Raw genomic sequence first — 20,245 nt, 5'->3', positions numbered from 1 at the left:
CGGCGCGGGACGGTTGCTATGTTGCTGTGTGTTGAGTTGCAACTGTGGCAACAAACCCATGCTGAAGTACTTCCTTAAGAGGAACATCTGGTGAAAAAAATGTCCCCGGGGCGTAATGTGCTCTGAGAGAGAGAGAGAGAGAGAGAGGAGTGGGCTGGGCAGACAGACAGACAGACAGACAGATATGACACAGAACAGATGCAGGTTATTGCCTGTGCCAGGCTCATGGCTTTGCCTCCGGCAGACGGATGAGGAAAGTGTTTGAATGCTGTTGCTGTGTGTTGGGATCTGACTCACTTTAAAGGGTTATTTGGGAATTGCTTATTCTGAAGAGAGACTAAAGGTTAAACTGTGTGAGTAAACGCATGGCTTTCCATGTTTATGTTTGTGTGGACTACACCCATGACTACACCTGTGTCGATTCAACACCCCACATTGACACCCTATCACTGCATGGCAAACACTCGCTTAGTCAAACATGTATTTATGGGTTGCCGTCGGGCTGAGCAACAATGATGTCACCCTGGGATTTTATATTCCCACATTTTAAGACCTGTTCTATTCTATTATCTTCTTTTCTATTCTGTATTGCTATTTTTTTACTCTAATCAGTTACACTTTTATTATATCTTTTGCTATTATTTGCCACATTCTATTCTGTTCTAGGCTAGTCTGTTTCTTCTAATTGAGTCCAATTTCTATTATATTCTATTCCAGTCCAGTCCAGTCTAGTCTGTTTCTTCTAGTCAAGTCTAATTTACATTCTATTCTATTCTATATTATTATGGCATATTATGCTACAATCTATTATTGTCACACCCCTGGACTCTCATGTGTGTTTTTGCCCCTGTGTCCCAGTTTCTGTCTCCTGTGTTTGGTTTGATTAGTTCCCAGGTGTGTCTAGTTTCTTCCCCATGTGTTCCATGTCCGTGTTAATTAAGTTACTCCATGCACCTGTCTGCTCTTAGTTATTCTGTCTTTAAATACCCATATCTGTTCAGTCCATGTTTGTCGGGTCTACAAACCACATGTGTCTTCCTCAGTGTTCCATGTTGGATATATCCTGTGTTGGAGTAATAAAGTTTCGCTTATCCTTGGCTCCGTGGTCCTTCCGGGCAGTGTAGTGTGACAGAAGTCCCGACCTAAAAAAGTAAAATTTTCGTGTCAACCCTCCGTTTTCTTTCCAGTTTTCCTCAGTCCTTTTTCTTTCCGTTGTGTTTTATGGATCCCCTCCTTCGCCCCAAATTCCTCCTCGTTCTCTCGAGGACCATACGAGAATGTTCCTATGCTAGCTAACATCAACAGCTACCCGGATGACACATTCTGCGCTTTCTATAATGCCAGCCTGAACACCGAGTGCAGAGCGTCATCGTCCGAAGATGGTCATCTGGAGGAATTCGCCGCCTTTGTGGAGTGGACTGGTGAGAAACAGGTCGCTGCTTACCATATGCCCTGTGGAGGATATCGCCCGATCCACTCCCGACCCAGAGCTCAGCCCACCATCTCCCCACAGTACGGAGCACAAACCCGAGCCCACCAGTGATGGAGAGCCAGAGCACACCCATCAGATCAGATGCAAGAGCCGGCAACAATGCCCACCACGAGGTAGCAAGTCCTGGACGGTGTGAGTGTGGAATGGAGTTATGCCCCCTGCATATAGAATGCCAAATGGGTCAAAATGAGGAGGAGGATCTTATAGACTGTGAATCATTACTGGAAGTTGTAGTGCTACCTCTCCTCTCTCCGTCTCCGCTGGTCCCCTCCAGCCCTCCTTGGTTTCCTCATCCAGCCCTGAGGGGGCTTCCAATTCTCTTCTAAGTGCATGATCCCCAGTTAAGCCCAGGGTGAGCTCCCGATCTCTCAGAACTCTCTCCAACACCAGAGCTCTCTCCAGTGTTTGCTCCAGCCCCAGAGCTCGCCCCAGTGTCTGTTCCTAGAAGGTTTCCTTCAGTGCCTGTGACTCCGAAATGCCCGCCCTCCCATCTGCTCCTGCCTCCTCCACTGCTGTCATCTGGCAGCCCCTCTGCTCGCCCTCAGCCCTCCATTACAGTGCGAGCTCTGCCGGACTGCAAACCTCCAGCATGGCCAGAGTCTCCCTCACCTCCACCTTCAGCCTCCAAGGCCTGGACTCCACCTCGGCCCGTTGACCCGTGAGCTCCACCATGGCTCCTAGCTCCCTCCTCTCCACCATGGCCCGGCAGTCCACAAGCTCTGCCTGGCTCCCTCGTCCCTCTGGCTCCACCTTGGTCTGGCATCAACCATCCTATGCCTCAGGACTCCACTGTTCTGGCTTCGCCTCGTCCCTCCAGCTCTGGCAGACTCCTTCATCCCCTTGGCTCCACCTCAGTCCTCTGTCACTCTGGTTCCACTGCGGCCTTCCAGATCCACATCCCTGCACCGGTTGCCAGAGCCATCAGCTTCGCCTAGGACCTCCAGATCCTCCCCATCACCCTGGCTCTTCAGCTCTCCGTCTCTGCCTCGGGCTCCTCCTCCACCTGCTCTGCTGCTGTGGGCGGCCTCCTCCATGGTTCCTCCCACCATCGGCTCCACCTTGGGCCATTATGGCTCTGGCCTGGGTCCTGCTGGACGCACCTACACACCTGGACGAGGACGCACCTACTGGGAGGGGGGAATAGTGTCACACCCCTGGACTCTTATGTGTGTTTTCCGACGTCTGTTCAGTCCATGTTTGTCGGGTCTACACGCCACATATGTGTGTCTTCCTCCGTGTTGGATATATCCTGTGTTGGAGTAATAAAGTCTTATTTCACTTATCCTCGGCTCCATGTTCCTTCCGGGCAGTGTAGTGTCACAATTATATTGTATGCTACTTTATATGCCACATTCTATTGTGTTACATTCTATGTTAGCCTTGTCTAGTCGGTTTCTTCAAATCAAGTTGAATTTCTGTTCTGTTATGCTATCCCATAATACTATTATATGCCACAATCTATTCTAATTTGTTCCAATCTAGTCTATTTCAGTCTGTTATATTCTGTTATACTTTATATATATCTTATGCTTTCAAATGCCACATTCCCTGCCCTTTACTTTCTATTTTATTCCAGTACATTCACATTCTAGTACATTATAGCTTTGTTTTATATTCCATTCTATTCTGTATTGATGATATAAATGTTAAAAGGTGTGAAATTGCTAACCGAGTATAATGTTTATGCAGTGCTATTCTTATTATTAATGAAGGCCACTAACAATTTTTTTTTTTTTGTTAACTGCTACTAATCCAAAAGTAAAGGGGTGATATTTAAGGACTAATGGGCGGACTTCATTACCCTTAACCCCTCGCGGTGCGCTCTGTGACGTCAGCTCTCACGCTTTCTAGACGGACGCGATTTTTGAGAGCTGTCAGTGCACGGAGACTGCGGAGGACATTCTGCCTCACTCCTTACAGGATAACTTTTTTGCCATTTTATCCGACAAACAGAACGACTGTTGTCATTTATTTCCGTCCACTCCTGAGTCCGTCCACCTGGAGTTTGTTTAGTTTGGCGCATATCTGAGAAGGCACACTAAAAAGTCTTATTAGAGGTAAGCTGTTACCTTTAGTGAATGGAGATTAAAGCACTCTAAGTCAGCCCAGGCACATTTAATTTTAGTTTATATTATGCAAACGTTTGCAAAATGAATTTGAACCAAACCAATATAAATTCAAAAACTTTTGTTAGTCTACGAAATAAATAATTCTCTATACGCGCTGAATGTGATAAATCTATGAATTAAATGAAAATTTGTTTCAGAGAGTTCAGCATATATTCTCATATTTACATATGAGCGTTGATTGACTGACAGCTGTCAGCATATTTGTAATGATATCCCATCTCGAAATTGTTCATTTTCTAGGAATGTTTTCAGCGGCAAGTTTTATTTAAATTCCCAGAATGTTCTGCTAAACGGTAGGACAACATTCTCTAGAAACATTCTAAAAATGTTTATTGATAGCATTGTTTACAAAAATTATTCTCTAACATTCTAATAAGCCTCCCATCACACTAGATGTGGACTTATATTGCTCAGAAATCAAATGTTGGTTGAAAGTGAAAACCCAACCTTTGTTTCATGTCAAGCTCCAGCATAAATAACTCCAAAAACAACATTACCAGCTTCACTTATAAACCAGATTGATTTTATTTTATTTCTGACATACATTTACATGTTAGATTAAGATTAACAGAGGTTTAGATGTTGATGTTTTATTGAAAATAATAGTTTGGTTTGACGTAACCATTATGAAGATCATAGTTAGGCAGCTTGACTCAAACTTTTCAGTGCTAGTTTTTACTTGGCTGTTGTAACTATGTTTGTTACGGCAAAAACAGTGAGAAAAAATAATGTGATCAGGAGATGTTGGCTACTTGCTGATGTTAAAGATATCGTCATGTAGTGATCTGATCAACTGATCTCATCTAGAGTATATTCTGTTAGTTTTATATTAGTGATTATTGTAAGTGTGTTTCAACAGCATAAGATCCAGCAGTGTTTTAATCAGATAATCTGTATTTCGGTCTGAACTTTTTGAGATCACATTGGACATAAATCACTTTGAAACTGCATTTTTAGACACACACAGATAAAAAAAATTGTGTATAAATCTCAACAATGTTGACATGCTTCATGCCACAATGCATTCTGGGAGATATTAGTTTTGTATGATGCACCCACAATACATTACAGCATTACATTGAGTCCACACACAATGTCCAATGGAAAGTTTCCTGCTTAAATCTTAATTAGAATGTTAGGGGATAGTGTTCTAATAATGTTTTCGAAAACCATATTTAGAACCTACCTTTTAGCAGAACATCCTGGGAACTAAAAATAACTGCCGCTGAAAACATTCCCAGAATGTTCTCAGAACATTCTTAGAACTAAAACATTCCTAGTTGGGAGTCGGTGTTAATATCCGTTCAGGATGTTCTCAGCTATGAATACTGCTGCTATACAATATAATGTGAATCAGTGCATTATCATGTTTCCTGAGTCTGAATAGGCTCCGGATCTTTATCCTTCTCCACAGACTCGATCGTGCGTGGTGTGTATGCCACTACACTCTTAAAAATAAAGGTTCTTTATTGAAATCAATAGGTTCCACAAAGAACTTTTACCATCCATGGAACCTTCTCATTCCACAAAAGGTTCTTTACAGTGGAAAAAGGTTCTTTAGATTATTTAAATGTTCTTCACACTGGAAGAAAATTTTCTTTTTAAAGAACTGTTCACTGAAAGGTTCTCTGGGGAACCAAAATTGCTGTGAAAGCCCATTTTGGAACCTTTATTTTTAGGAGTGTAAAGTCTGTCATTTCTGAGGTTACAAAGTCGGTTTCAAAACATCTGACGATGAGAAAATGAGCACTACAAAAGACATGGTGATACTAGCCATCACTGTCATCAATAAAGAAATAAAAAATAAATGTCAAACTTTTGAAAGAGAAAAGTAGTCTAATAAGATAGTAAAATAAATAAATAGCTAGTAAAATAAATCAAACTACAGAAAAGTTGTTTTACATTGAATAGTTTACTTAATTTCATTTAGAAATACATTGAGATTATTTTAGAAAATTTAGAAAATGCTTTGTCTGTTTTTTTTTATTTGTTCCTCTAAAACTAATCATTATAACAAAAATGCTATCAAGTTGTTACATTTTTTTTTGTAAAAAATGAACTGCCTTTCCTTGCATGTGGCTTTCTCAGTTGAATAATGAAAACAGCTTGCACATATGCTTTCAGTGTTTAGTTTTTTTAATTTACCATGTTTCATTGAAAGAAAGAAACACTGAAATATTAATTTTTTATAAAAAAATTTATCAGCAGGGCTACGTTGTTCTGTTATTTTGTGCAAACTCATACATGCTGAAATGCATAACAAACATTAAAATACATTTTTAAGTAATGAAAAAAACAAGTAATCAAAACACTACAAAAATAAAAAAGGATTTGCTTATTTTAAAAAAATTGCTTAATTGGTCCAAATAAAATGTCACCAATGCAATATCAAATGCTCGAAATCATTAATGCACACCAATGGTTATGTAAAAATAGGAGTGACAAATGTACAAACTTCTGTGGTTGCTGTTCTGTTAAACACTGCGATCTTCTGTGGCCATATACTGTCTATCCTGAAAATGTTTTTAGTGCAAAACATGACATTGATGAAAATATGCAAAAACATTTCAGAACATATGAATAAATGAATAAAAAATTATTTACACAGAATCTGTACTGGAATTTCCTGAATATTTGGTTGTTTAATGAATCAGAATCAGAAATCACAACTAACTTTTCATTTACATTTATATATAAATCGGAGAAATGAAGCTTTTGCAGCTTAATCAAAACAAAGACTTTTCTCTATTGCACGGCTAAAATGCTGCCTAACAAACAAACAAACTGTTTAGTCTAACCGTCTCTATCACACATACTATAGATGAAGTGAACTGCAGTTCTAAGTTGAGCGTGTGTTTAATCTCAGCATCAGCGTGAAGGTCGTGTGAGTGTTTGTGTGTATAGCATGTGTCATGAAAGATCCTTTGTTGTTGGCAGTGAAGTCACTCTTAGGTTTGTGAGTTGGTTGGGTGGGACTGAACAGAGCTGAGAGCCCAGCGAAGGGCTTTCAAAGTCAGACGTGGGGTGAATGAAGCTCTGTGTCGAGCCACCTTCACACGGACAGCTTAGTCAGATCTCAGCATCAGAGCTTCAGCGGCTCTTAGCAGTCTGTTTGTCACTCTTGCTCATACTTTGGGTTTTTGTCCCTTTCAATTTATAGAAATAACTTAATTCTTAAATGTAACTATTATTCCTCAAAAAGTGTCCTGAGGGATAATAGTTTAATTTAATACGTTTATTTTGCTTAACTGTGCACAGTGCAAGGAAAATATCTGTGGCTGTCTGCATAAAACAGAAGCCACTGCTTTTCAGTTTATTTGACATTTTCATTCATACATGGTTGCAACAATGTTTAAGCACTAAATATTTAGGTTTTGATATAAAAAAGATCAATTAACTTTTGTTTCTTAAAGGTTCGTAGTAGTGTGTCAAATAATTAATCTGGATTAATTGTATACAAAATAAAAGTTTTTGTTTGCATAATATCTACTGTGTATATTAAATTAATGTAATAAATAGACACAAATACAATATATATTTGGAAAATATTTACATGTTTTTACATGTCTATTTTTTAATTCATATCATTTATATTACAAAAAAATATATTTCATATATTTAAAAAAAATGTAATAAAAACAAGTAAATGGATGTGTGTGTATGCGATGGATGCGATTAATCACGTTTAATAGTTTGACAGCATTAGTTCATAAACATTTAGTTATCTTTTAAATTAAACCTTAAATGTCACTCTATTATTACTTGCAGTTACTTTTATAAGTGATCAGTCTTGTGATTTTTTTTTTACCTAGTGGATGATTACATAACACCCTAGCAACCAGACTGAACCCCCCAGCAACTATGTTTGTCTTTATCCTTTACGTCTCTCCTCCCCAAAAATCTGTGCTAAACATGCAGGCTTGTATCTATATGTGTGCGTTTCAATCCTCATAAATCACTCATAAATCACAGCTCATCATTAGCAAGCGTTCCCATGCATACTTCAAAGAGCATAAACTGGGAGAGGTGTGTGTCCTGCATCACCCGCTGTATAATGGGTCGCTGTGGAAACACTGCGCTGTGTTGTAGCCAGCTGGCAAGAGTGCAAATTTCTTCTGTATGTGAGTAAATGTCTGGCATGGATACAGGGACGAGGCCAGGATGTGACACACACACACACACAGACACACACACTGCCCTTAGGGCTGACAGTATCTGTCCTTAAGAAACATATCTTGTTTTTTTGGTTGGTTAGTGTGTGTGTGTGTTTGTGTGTGTGTGTCAGGCAGGAATGGGGTGAGAAGTTTATTCACACTATGTCAGAGTCGTCCTGTCAGTGCTTCAAGCTCAGATTAGATATCTGTCCTGTTCAAGAGAGCTCCCTCTGGGTCATTCACACAGACCCACATGAAAGACAGCAAGCGGCTGAAGGTTTGTACGTTTACACACAGGTGTGTTGTTGCTAGCCATCCAACTGCTAAAAAAAATCAAGCACAGATGCATTACACTTCTAAGTAGTTTTCTCTATGGATTTTGTGCTTGTGTTGATGCTTTTTAAAAGATTTACACCTGTTTGTTTGTTGTTCAGTTCTTGTATTTATGTTAGATTATTTTTGTTGATTTTCCTTGTGTGTGTTTTTTTTTTTTTTGCTTATTTACACTTGTTGGTTTGTAATTTTTTATTTTTTTTTTGCAGTTGTGTTTGTTCTGTTTTTTTTTTGTTTGTTTTTTTGCTGCTGCTGCTTTATATTTTAATTTGTTTCTTGTTTTCAGTTGTTTTGCAGTTTGTTGAGCTGTGTTGGTGTGTTTGTTGATTTGGAGTTGTGTTTGTTGTTTAATTTATACATTTGTGAGCTTGCCACTTTATGTTTTTATTTATGTTTTGTTTTTATCTGCTGTTTTCTGTTTGTTACTTTACACTTGTTGTTTGTTTGTTGCTTTGCACTTGCATTTGTTTGTAGAATTGTTCTTGTGTTTGTTTGTGTCTTGTTTTGTATGTTTTTATATGTCTGTTGCTTTGCACTTGGATTTATTTGTAGATTTGTTCTTGTGTTTGTTTTGGCACTTTTCCACTGTATGGTACAGTTCGGTAAGGTTCGGTATGGTACGGTTCACATTTGGGGGGTTTTCCACTGGGTACAGTTCCTGGTACCTGGTATTTTTTAGTACCATCTCGGTTGAGTTTCCAATTAAACCGTACTGTTACCAAAATGTGACGTGTAAACTCTGCTGATCATGGATTGGCCAGAGAAAATCATCACTACCTGCGTCACTGAACATGTGACACAAACACAAAAGTAAAAAATAAAAATAATTCAGCACAGACACTGAAGGATCGAAAAAGCAACTGTTCTGAATGAGCGCAATTTTTTTTTTACATTTGTTTGTTGCAGAAGTACAGACGTTCCTCTTGTTGATAGCAGAGGAGTGGATCCATCGAGAGCTTGATGTGGCAATGCGGAATGAAAAAGTACTTTTTAGGAGTTGTGGCAGTAAAGGCAGTGCAGCTATAACAACATGTGAATAATCCCGCCCACTCTAAAGTTATACTAAACTGCACTGGAAATGCAAATCGTCCCTAGCCAAGCTTTACTATACTGTGCCGTGCCGAGCTGAGTCTTGTGTTGTTTGTTACTTTGCACTTGTAGATTTGTTCTTGTGTTTGTTTGTTTCTTGGGTTTTCTGTTGCTTTGCACTTGTATTTGTTTGTTGATTTGTTCTTATATTTGTTTCTTGTTTTATTTGTTTTGTTTTAACTTTACGCCGCATCTGCCTCTACGCCTGAGGCCTTAATACCCCATAAAAAAGAACTAGGGGAAATTTACGGGGCTGTACTCAGGGCCTGGAGCCCTCCCTGGGCTTAACGGGAAATCAGGAGCCCTCCCTGGGCTTTATCAGCGGGAAATCAGCGAGCTCTGGGGCTGGAGCCGACAGTGGAGCGAGCTCTGGAGCCGGAGGCGACACTGGAATGAGCTCTGGAGCCGGAGGCGACACTGGACTGAGCTCTGGAGCCGGAGGCGACACTGGACCGAGCTCTGTGGCTGGAGCCGACAGTGGAGCGAGCTCTGGAGCTGGAGCCGACAGTGGAGCGAGCTCTGGGGCCGGAGGCGACACTGGAGCGAGCTCTGGAGCCGGAGCCGACAGTGGAGTGAGCTCTGGAGCTGGAGCCGACAGTGGAGCGAGCTCTGGGGCCGGAGGCGAGACTGGAGCGAGCTCTGGAGCTGGAGCCGACAGTGGAGCGAGCTCTGGAGCTGGAGCCGACAGTGGAGCGAGCTCTGGGGCCGGAGGCGAGACTGGAGCGAGCTCTGGAGCTGGAGCCGACAGTGGAGCGAGCTCTGGAGCTGGAGCCGACAGTGGAGCGAGCTCGGGGCTAGAGCCGACAGTGGAGTGAGCTCTGGGGCTAGAGCCGACAGTGGAGTGAGCTCTGGGGCTAGAGCCGACAGTGGAGTGAGCTCTGGGGCTAGAGCCGACAGTGGAGTGAGCTCTGGGGCTAGAGCCGACAGTGGAGTGAGCTCTGGGGCTTGAGCCGTCTGTGGAATGAGCTCTGGAGCTGGAGCCGACAGTGGAGTGAGCTCTGGGGCTAGAGCCGACAGTGGAGTGAGCTCTGGGGCTAGAGCCGTCAGTGGAATGAGCTCTGGAGCTGGAGCCGACAGTGGAGTGAGCTCTGGGGCTAGAGCCGTCAGTGGAGTGAGCTCTGGGGCTAGAGCCGTCAGTGGAATGAGCTCTGGAGCTGGAGCCGACAGTGGAGTGAGCTCTGGGGCTAGAGCCGTCAGTGGAGTGAGCTCTGGGGCTGGAGCCGACAGTGGAGTGAGCTCTGGGGCTAGAGCCGTCAGTGGAGTGAGCTCTGGGGCTAGAGCCGTCTGTGGAATGAGCTCTGGAGCTGGAGCCGACAGTGGAGTGAGCTCTGGGGCTAGAGCCGTCAGTGGAGTGAGCTCTGGGGCTAGAGCCGTCAGTGGAATGAGCTCTGGAGCTGGAGCCGACAGTGGAGTGAGCTCTGGGGCTAGAGCCGACAGTGGAGTGAGCTCTGGAGCTGGAGCCGACAGTGGAGTGAGCTCTGGGGCTACAGCCGACAGTGGAGTGAGCTCTGGGGCTAGAGCCGACAGTGGAGTGAGCTCTGGGGCTAGAGCCGTCAGTGGAATGAGCTCTGGGGCTGGAGCTGAGGCTGGAGGCTGACAGTGGACCGAGCTCTGGAGCTGTAAGTTGAGCAAGCTCTGGAGCTGGAGGCGACAATGGAGCGAGCTCTGGAGCTGGAGCCAACAGTAGAGCGAGCTCTGGGGCTGGAGCTGAGGCTGGAGTGAGCTCTGGATCTGGAGGCAACAATGGAGCGAGCTCTGGAGCTGGAGCCGAGACTGGAGCGAGCTCTGGAGCTGGAGCCGACACTGGAGCGGGCTCTGGAGCTGGAGCTGACACTGGAGCGAGCTCTGGAGCTGGAGCCGACACTGGAGCGGGCTCTGGAGCTGGAGCTGACAGTGGAGCGAGCTCCGGGGCTGGAGCTGACAGTGGAGCAAGCTCTGGAGGAGCGGGCACTGGAGGGCACTCTGGAAGGCATTTGGAGGTACTTGGAGGTTCCTTAACGTCATCATTCAAGGTCCGGTCTTCTGTGATGCTTCTCAAGCAGGGAACGGGGAGACAAGGAATTCTTTAAATAACAGGCTTTATTGCTCCAAGAAATACATTCAAGACCAGACTCCAAAGACAGGGAAACACAGGGCTTAGGTGCAGAACTAAATGAAGAGTAAACTAGATAATTAAAGACACACAGCTGGGGACTAATAACAATTAGTTATTTAGAACTAAACAAGGACAGGAAGAGGAATTCCAAATATGGTTACAAGAGGGAGGGAATTGGAACTTGTGTTAATTTGTAGAATTGTACTTGTGTTTGTTGCTTTATACCTGTATACATTTATTGTTGTTTTCTAGTTTTGTTTAAACTGATGTTTTTTTATGTCTTGATTTTGCATCTTTGTTGACGTGTGTTTTTGTTTTGCACTTGTTTATCTCTGTTCATGCACATGAGAGATTAAAGTTCTGTCATCTGAGGCTGTGAGAGTTGTTGTTGGGTTTTTTGTGTGTGTCGGAAACAGCGATGTCTGTCGCCTGCTATTTTTATGTTTGTGGTTTCATCGCGTGCCAGCGCCAACTTTTTGTGACCGTTTGACCCTGACAGAGCAAAACAGTACTGATGACAACCCACACTGAGAGGAAGTGAAACCATCTTGGTGATATTTGGAGATGATCTCCTCCGTTATTTCATTACTTGCTTGTATGATATCGAATGTGTCTCTTCTGGGTAATATTCCCTTTCTATAACTTTTATTTGCTTGTTGCAGGGTTTTTATTTGCACTGTAGTCTCAGTGGTGCCAGCGTACAGGTGGGAATAAGATTAACATCTTTAGATTTTGTGCTGCTTTAAGAGGCGTATGGTAGGAGGAGAGCAAACTAATCACTGGATCACAGACATGATCAGAGACATCTGTCGCTTAGTCATTCTTTTAGTGCCACAAATTAGTGTAACCGGCTTTTGTTGTGTTTTTCATTTGCAGATGTCTTATGGCAAGCCCATGATGGTGGAGCATTGAGGATACAAGATCAAGAAGGGAAGTCAGAAATATTTCAGAGAAAGAGTTGTAGACCAGACCAGAGTGATGTTGGCCCCTGAACAGGAGCTTTTGAGCTCTTCCAAACCCATCAAATACGGAGAGCTCATCATCCTCGGGTAAGAATGACTCCTCTTTCTCAATCAGATTTACATTTATGATTAGTAAGTCTTACTAGTTCAGTATTGAGTACTAATGTTTTGTTTCCACAGCTATAACGGCTCCCTACCGAAAGGAGACCGGGGAAGAAGAAGGAGTCGTTTTGCTCTGTTTAAGAGACCCAAAGCCAATGGAGTCAAACCCAGCACCGTCCACAGCGCATGCAGTCTACAGGCCGCTAAGGTACATGCCCAGTGTACTGAGTGTATATATTTTTTAAAGTCTTTATTGTGGATTCACATATCACATTGAATTTTTTAAGGGCTTCTGCACAAGCCGAGTGTTCAAAGTTTTTCTTATCATTTGTCGTATCTAAAGCATGCGTAGCATGCGACCCATTTATCCAGAGTGACTTAACCCTAACATTTTATTGTCATCTGTTACTCCTGCATGTCTGAATATGATAAATCAACTGTAAGCTGATTTGACCGATGTAAATATTATGAACTGGCATGGTCTTGATGAGGGTTCTGGTGTGCATGTGGTGTTTCTGCAGGCCATCAGCAACAAAAATCAGCACAGTGTGTCGTATACGCTGTCCAGAGCGCAGACGGTAGTCGTGGAGTACACACACGACAGCACCACCGACATGTTTCAGGTATGTTTATGTTTCTTCAGGTAACTGTGTGTTTGTGTACAGATTTAGTGGGTGCATTTGTACATGGATCTGGTTTGCATATTTTAAATCAGTAAAGCACCTAAATGCAATACCAATACCAATTGACAAAATTAGCTGAAACCGAAAATAAAGTTTATTTAATAATCACATTCATTTAATAATAAACATTCAAATAAAAATAATTATAAACATTTAAATTGCACATAAAGATGTTTTTATGTCAACTTCATTATAAAATCATGTTTCTACTCCAACATAATTGGAAATCTTATTCCTTCTAATGTTCATTCATGTTTATTCTGTACTATATCTAGTATAAAAGAAAAAGAGATGATCGCTTCCTATGCTGCTTGAAATAAGGCAATACAGCGACCGGTCACGCTACATTAAAGAGCATCAAAACCACATTTATTGTTTGAATTGTGTGATAAAATGAGCAGAACTAACTAAAAACGGCACAGACTAAAAGATCTCTGAAGAAATGGAGATAAAATGATATTATCAGTGCCTTCCAAAAACCAAAAATCCATTTTCAGTTCTGGATATTTTGGTGCATTACCTCTTTATGCAAAATGTACATATAAATAAACTGCACAGTTAATGGTGCAATATAAACACTTTCTAAACACTGAATGTTCTTCATCTCATTCATGCATGTCACTCTGTCTTTACTCTGTGTGTCACAGATAAGAGGTTCCCACACAATATCGCTTTAATCATTGCAGAAACCCTCTTTATTTTGCAGATCGGCCGGTCCACTGAAAGCCCCATTGATTTCGTGGTGTTGGACACGGTGCCTGGTTGTCACAACAAAAGTGGCACAATGTCGTCTCAGAGCACTATATCGCGATTCGCGTGTCGGATCGTGTGTCAGAGAGCGCCGCCCTACACAGCGCACATCTACGCCGCTGGCTTCGACTCGTCCAAAAGCATCTTTCTGGGGGTGGGTCAAACACACTCTCTCCTCTCTAACAGTCTTTCATACTCATCCATCCATCCGTCCATTCCATGATGCTTTCATGTGTTCATCTGTCCACTATCACTCATCCTGGAGAGGCTGGAAATGAACAAGTGAGTGAGTGAATGAACTAATTCATGACGTGAGTAAACCACACTGCTATTCGAAAGTTTGCGGTCTGTAAAAGTTTTTTTAAGGATATTTTAAAAATAGATAAACGTTATAAGTGTTAAGATTATAAATGTGTTTACTGCCACTTTTGATCAATTTAGTGCATCCTTGATTAATATAAGTATTAATTAATTAAAAACTAAAATCTTACTGACCCCAAACATTTAAATGGTAGTCTGTGTGTATGAATGAATGAATTGGTGAATGAATTGTGGGAATAAGTGAATCGATAAATGAAGTGAGCAAACAAATGAAAGAATTAATGAATCTGTTAATGAACGAATGAATCAGTGAACGAATTGTGCGAATGAATGAATCAGTGAACGAAGTGAGCGAATATATGAATCAGTGAACGAAGTGAGTGAATGAATGAATCAGTGAACGAAGTGAGTGAATGAATGAATCAGTGAACGAAGTGTGATTGAATGGATCAGTGAACGAATGAATGAATTAATCAGTGAACGAAGTGAGTGAATGAATGAATCAGTGAATTAATGAATCAGTGAATAGATGAAACCAGTGAACAAAGTGAGCAAATGAATGAATCAGTGAACGAAGTGAGTAAATGAATGAATCAGTGATCGAAGTGAGTGAATAAAGGAATCAGTGAACTAAGTGACCAATTGAATGAATCAGTGAATTAATGAATCAGTGAATAGATGAATCAGTGAACAAATTGAGCAAATGAATGAATCAGTGAACGAAGTGAGCAAATTAATCAGTGAACGAAGTTAGCGAATGAATGAATCAGTGAATAAAGTGAGTGAATGAATCAATCTGTGAATGAATGAATCAGTGATCAAAGTGAGTGAATGAATGAATCAGTGAACGAAGTGACCAAATGAATGAATCAGTGAATTAATGAATCAGTGAATAGATGAATCACTGAACAAAGTGAGCAAATGAATGAATCAGTGAACGAAGTGAATGGATGAATGCAACGGTGAATGAAGTGAGCGAATGAATCAGTGAATGAAGTGAGTGAATGAATGAATCAGTAAATTGAATGTGCGAATTAATGAATAGTCCAAGAAGTGAGCGAATGAATGAATCAATGAGAAAATGAATGCATCAGTGACTGAAGTGAGCGAATGAATGAATCAATGAGAAAATGAATGCATCAGTGACTGAAGTGAGCAAACAAATGAATCAGTGAATGAAGTGAGTGAATGAATGAATCAGTAAATTGAATGTGCAAATTAATGAATCAGTCCACGAAGTGAGCGAATGAATGAATCAATGAGAAAATGAATGCATCAGTGACTGAAGTGAGCAAATGAATGAATCAGTGAATGAAGTGAGCGAATGAATGAATCAGTGAATGAAGTGAGCAAACTAATGAATTGGTGAATTAATTGGGAGAATGAGAGAATCGATAAATGACTTGAGTGAACAAACTGATTGCATGCATTGAAAGAAGAAATTAATCAGTAAATGAAGTGAGCAAACAAACAAAATAATTCATCAATCTGTTAATGAATGAATGAATCAGTGAAAGAAGTGAGCAAAATGATATATCAGAGAATTGGTAAATCAACAAATGAATGGACAGATTTCATCCTCTGTCCTCAGGAGCAAGCGGCAAAATGGTGGTGCTCTGACAGCCAGATGGACGGCCTGACCACTAACGGTGTATTAGTGATGCGACCGCAGCACGGCTTCACCTGCGAGTCCAAAGCAGGCTCCTGGAGAGAGATCTCAGTCTGCGGCAATGTCTTCAAGCTCCGAGAGTCCCAGTCCGCTCAGAAACATGGAAAACCGGTGAGAGCTGACATTAGACACTAATAGACTAGCCATTTATCACACCACCAAATTTAGATCAAAGAATGACCAAGGCTTGATGAAATCCCCCAAAACAAGGTCAAAACATTGCCATAGGGACAGATAAACACAAGGGTGGCATTTCCTTGTTTCCAGCTTCACCATGACAACTCTGATCATGTGCTGGTACATACTTGTTTTATTGCTTGACAATTCCCACTGGCCTTATCTGGAATCACACAAGTACTCACAGTTGCAGTGTGAAGAAGAATTTGTATATTTGTGTATCTTTACAATCAGCAAAGGCCCACGGGGACTGACTAAGCACATAGCTGGTGTGTTTGTGTGTGTGTGTGTGTTGTGCGTGACAGGACTCTCGCCCGACTGCACAGTTTGTTGTGTTGTTCAGATCTGGTCTCCATGGTGTCAGAGGTCCTGTCTCTAACCTTTTTTTCTCTCTGGATGCACAGTGTGTGAGAACGAGAGGTTATGAAATGACTGTCACTGGTAAACAACTCCAAATCTGAAAAACCTCTAAACCAGTTCCTCTCAGAAATGTGTTTATCAATATCTGTTCTTTTAGATATACCTTTTTATCATTATTTTAGTATCACTGATATACTATTGTAGTTATTTTTTATTTGATTTTTTTATACATCGACTTTTTAGTAAACAAAGTTTTAGTAATCTTGTAGGGTTTTGGTCATTTTTTTTTATTTTAAGTTTATAAAGTTTTTATGACCTTTTATTGATTAGATGTATTTGATTTCGTACTTAAAGTTAAAATAAAGAAATGTTGCCTTGTTGCATATATAATATATATATATTATAATTTTTTTTATTATAATTTTTTTTTATCAAAATGTTTATTTTAGTTTAGTTCAGTCCTTTTTTTCAGGTTTTAGTTAGCTGGAATATTTTTTTTCTAATTTAGGATTTTTTTGTGCATGGTGGCATTATTTCTATATATAAAAACCTCTACTATTTCCATGAGACTTACCTTTTAATAACTCTGTCGTGTTAACTCTAGTTTTGTGCTAATGCAGTATTTCTGACAGCACACCTGTGTAAACTCATCTTTATGTTGGCGGTAGCTGTGTTTGGTGTCTCTCTGGTCGTGATTTGGCGATGCTGGGCTGGATTTGTGTGTCCTGGCAGACTTGAGGTGCAGTCTGCCCTCTCTAAAGAGTGGATGTGGTTTGGACTTGTTTCATTCTGACTCTGTGTGTACTCACTGTACATGACTGACTCGTGCAGAGCTGAGCAGTGTGTTTGAGAGCATCATCTACTGGACGCTTAGAGTCAGTGCAGATTGAACCTTTGAGATCTCGCGTGAAAGAAATGACCTGTAGATGGTTATATTAGCCAGACACATGAATCGCTCAATATCTGACTCTTTTATGATTATCCTGCTTTGATGATCAGCAGAGGTGGCTGTTAATAAATATGCTGGCCTTAATAATTGTGACAAAAGTGAGTGACATGACAAAACAGCCAAGTACAGTGAACCATACTCAGATTTCATGCTCTGCATTTAACCCATCCAGAGAGCACACACAGACTCAAACTCACAATCTTTTGATTACAAGTCCAAATCTGTAACCATTAGGCCATGACTTCCCCCAGATGTAATAGATGCAATAGTAATTTTCTACTTTTATAATGAAAAATATTTTTATTTTTAACATTACATAACATCTATATAAATAATATTTTGCTCTAATATTCAACAAAATGAAACTTGAAATAATATTTTTTGATCATCATATATTTTGAGACCATTAAAAGGGACAGTAGTTACAAACAGGGTTTGTTCATATCAATATATTCTAGCAATAGCAATGCTCTATTCTAATACAATAATAAAATAAAAAGTGCATATAATGAAAAAAAATTATACTTTTTTTTTTTATGTTTATATAAAGTGAGCATTTAGTTTTTATAATTTTTATATGATTTCCTACCAAAACTAACTTTTTGCACAAATCATGTTGCTCCATCAATATTTAATGATACAAAATAATATTGTTTTGATCATTTTATTTTGAGACTATATATTTTAGACAAAAATACAAACATTTTAGTTACCAAAATCACACAAAAATGCTGCAAGGTTTAACATGGAGTTTATTTAAATCTAAATATATAAGTTATAGTGAAGTGATCAGTGGCACTAATGATGTTGTTCTGTCTCTGTCTCTCTCTGTAGCTGGTGAATGAGTGTCACGAGCTGGTGGATGGCACTTTAATCGACCTGTGCGGCGCGACTCTTCTGTGGCGTTCGGCGGAGGGTCTGTCACACACACCGACCCCCAAACACCTGGAGGTGCTGTGGAGGGAGCTGAACGCGGCACGGCCCCAGTGTCCCGTGGACCTGCACACCCTGGCCTTCCCCAGCCTGGAGCGCTCCTCCAACCCTGACCACCAGCTCTGGGCCTACCTGAGCTGTGGCCACGTGCACGGACAGCACGGCTGGAGGGGCTCCACCGAGGAGGACGAGTCCCAGAGCGGAGAGGAGCCGGGGCTGGAGCAGGGTGAGCGTGAGGGTGAGTGCCCGCTGTGCTGCACCCGGGGCCTGTACGTGCCTCTGAAGCTGGGCCTTGAGTCGGGCTTCTACCTGGACACTGCGCCCCCCACGCACGCCTTCAGCCCCTGTGGACATGTGTGCTCGGAGCGCACCACTCACTTCTGGAGCAGACAGCTGCTGCCACAAGGCACTCAACGCCTGTGTCCCGCCTGCCCCTTCTGCATGCAGCCGCTCGCCCACCACAGGAAGAGCGTCAGGCTCATCTTTCAGGGACCGCTGGACTGAGTGTGTGTGCCTGCGTCACTAATCACCAACTACACCCTTGAAGGGTTACTCCACCCAAAAAAAAGATTTATCCCCTGCTTCCCTCACCCTCATGGCATCCCAGGTGTAAATGACTTTCTTCTTTCAGACCAATCCAATCGGAGTCAAAACCAGTCTTAAGTAGCACGGGAATATGGGTCAAAATGATAAATTCAAGATCATTTTCCATGAAGATATTTAGACAATTCCCTACCATAAATATATCAAAACTTCACTGTAGATTAGTAATATGCATTGCAATGAACTTAATTAGCTCAACTTTAAAGGCAAAGTTCTTAACATTTTTTTTTTTGCACCCTCAGGTTTCAGATTTACAGTTATCAGTTTACAGTTAGCTGTATCTCGTCCAAATATTGTCCGATCCTAACAAACCATACATCAATAGAAAGCTTATTTATTCAGCTGATGATGTAAAAATCTCAATTTCAAAAAATGGACCTGATGCACTCACTGGTTTTTATTCACTCCTTCAGGTGATAGTGGATGGGGGTATAGGGGGTGATTTGGGCATGTGTGTGTTTAAGACTCTGTTCCTCTCCCAATGCACACACTCAGCTCTGATTTCCCACAAGGCATCTGTTCTTTGTCTGACTGGATGCTGTTCACTGTACATTCAGTAGTTTACTGTAGAAAAGCCACTGCGCTCGTGCCATAAAAACAATGTTATGTGAGGAATCTGTATGAACACACTTCAGTGGGTGTGTGAATCTGTTTTCTGAAGTCAGTTACTTTCATTTGTGCTCGTTTCAAACTGCCGTTGATTATCAACTCCAAAAAACCAATGATTTTCATCAACAATGAGTCTGAAATGAGGTTATTATATTATATTATTTTATATTATATTATGTATATAGTATTAAAGCGGTATTGTTGTTGTATTTTCTCAGAAATGTTTTTGTATAATTAAAGAATAAAGTTTATAGATCATATTTCAATAAACACTGAGCAAGTCTTCCACCTATTTTTAAAAACTGTATATGTTCAGACAGAAATTATATAAAAAGAAATATAGAGAGAATGAGCTGAATGAATGAATGAAAATACGTAATAAAAAATATTTTATTCATTACAGAATAATGAGTAAAATGAAACAGAAAAGGCAGAAAACAATGAATGAAAGAAATTAATGAAAAATAATCAGAACAAGTTACTGTATGTATTTATTTAGCAATAAAGAACATTCAGACAATAAATAAAATCCTAAGAAGGTTACTAATTAAATGAACTAAAGTACATTATATTATATTATATTATAGTTGAAAACTGCTTTTTCTCAGAATTAAATAAATAAATAATAATGTTAATACTTCACCTATTTTTTATTGTATTAGTAAAGAATGAAATATTGAATGAAATAATGAAGACAGAATTAATAAAAGAAAACAAAAACGACCAATAAAATAAAGAACAAAAATAAGTTATGAGTTCTTTAAAAAAATAAAATATTTGTCAATATCTTTCTTGAAAACATAAAAAGAAGGTATTTTTTTTAAGTAACGTTACA

General features: G+C 40.6%; 1 protein-coding gene across 2 annotated transcripts; it reads left to right on the top strand.

The window, feature by feature from the left end:
• The first annotated feature begins 192 nt into the window (after window positions 1-192).
• On the top strand, window positions 193-19,600 carry LOC113074000 (E3 ubiquitin-protein ligase pellino homolog 1-like). Of its 2 annotated transcripts, none has more exons than XM_026246703.1 (7): window positions 193-353; window positions 12,169-12,341; window positions 12,435-12,564; window positions 12,878-12,979; window positions 13,746-13,943; window positions 15,702-15,890; window positions 18,100-19,600. In XM_026246703.1, the coding sequence occupies exons 2-7, from the start codon at window positions 12,271-12,273 to the stop codon at window positions 18,700-18,702; spliced, it is 1,293 nt and encodes a 430-aa protein (XP_026102488.1). In that variant the 5' UTR covers window positions 193-353; window positions 12,169-12,270; the 3' UTR covers window positions 18,703-19,600. The 2 variants fall into 2 exon arrangements, with proteins under 2 accessions (XP_026102488.1, XP_026102487.1); XM_026246702.1 differs by lacking the exon at window positions 193-353 and adding an exon at window positions 3,271-3,549.
• The last annotated feature ends 645 nt before the right edge of the window (window positions 19,601-20,245 follow it).

The sequence above is a fragment of the Carassius auratus genome, unplaced genomic scaffold, assembly GCF_003368295.1.
Source record: "Carassius auratus strain Wakin unplaced genomic scaffold, ASM336829v1 scaf_tig00013464, whole genome shotgun sequence".
Classification (NCBI taxonomy): Eukaryota; Metazoa; Chordata; class Actinopteri; order Cypriniformes; family Cyprinidae; genus Carassius; species Carassius auratus.
The sequence above is the reverse complement of the archived record's forward strand: the minus strand, read 5'-3'. Positions and strand labels throughout refer to the sequence as shown.

Bases quoted from the DNA above. Each gene is read 5' to 3' on its own strand.
- LOC113074000 (XM_026246703.1), top strand. From the start codon at position 12,271: ATGTTGGCCCCTGAACAGGAGCTTTTGAGCTCTTCCAAACCCATCAAA. The intron at 12,342-12,434 runs GTAAGAATGACT...TTGTTTCCACAG, and splicing joins GGAGAGCTCATCATCCTCGG to CTATAACGGCTCCCTACCGA. The intron at 12,980-13,745 runs GTATGTTTATGT...TTTATTTTGCAG, and splicing joins GCACCACCGACATGTTTCAG to ATCGGCCGGTCCACTGAAAG.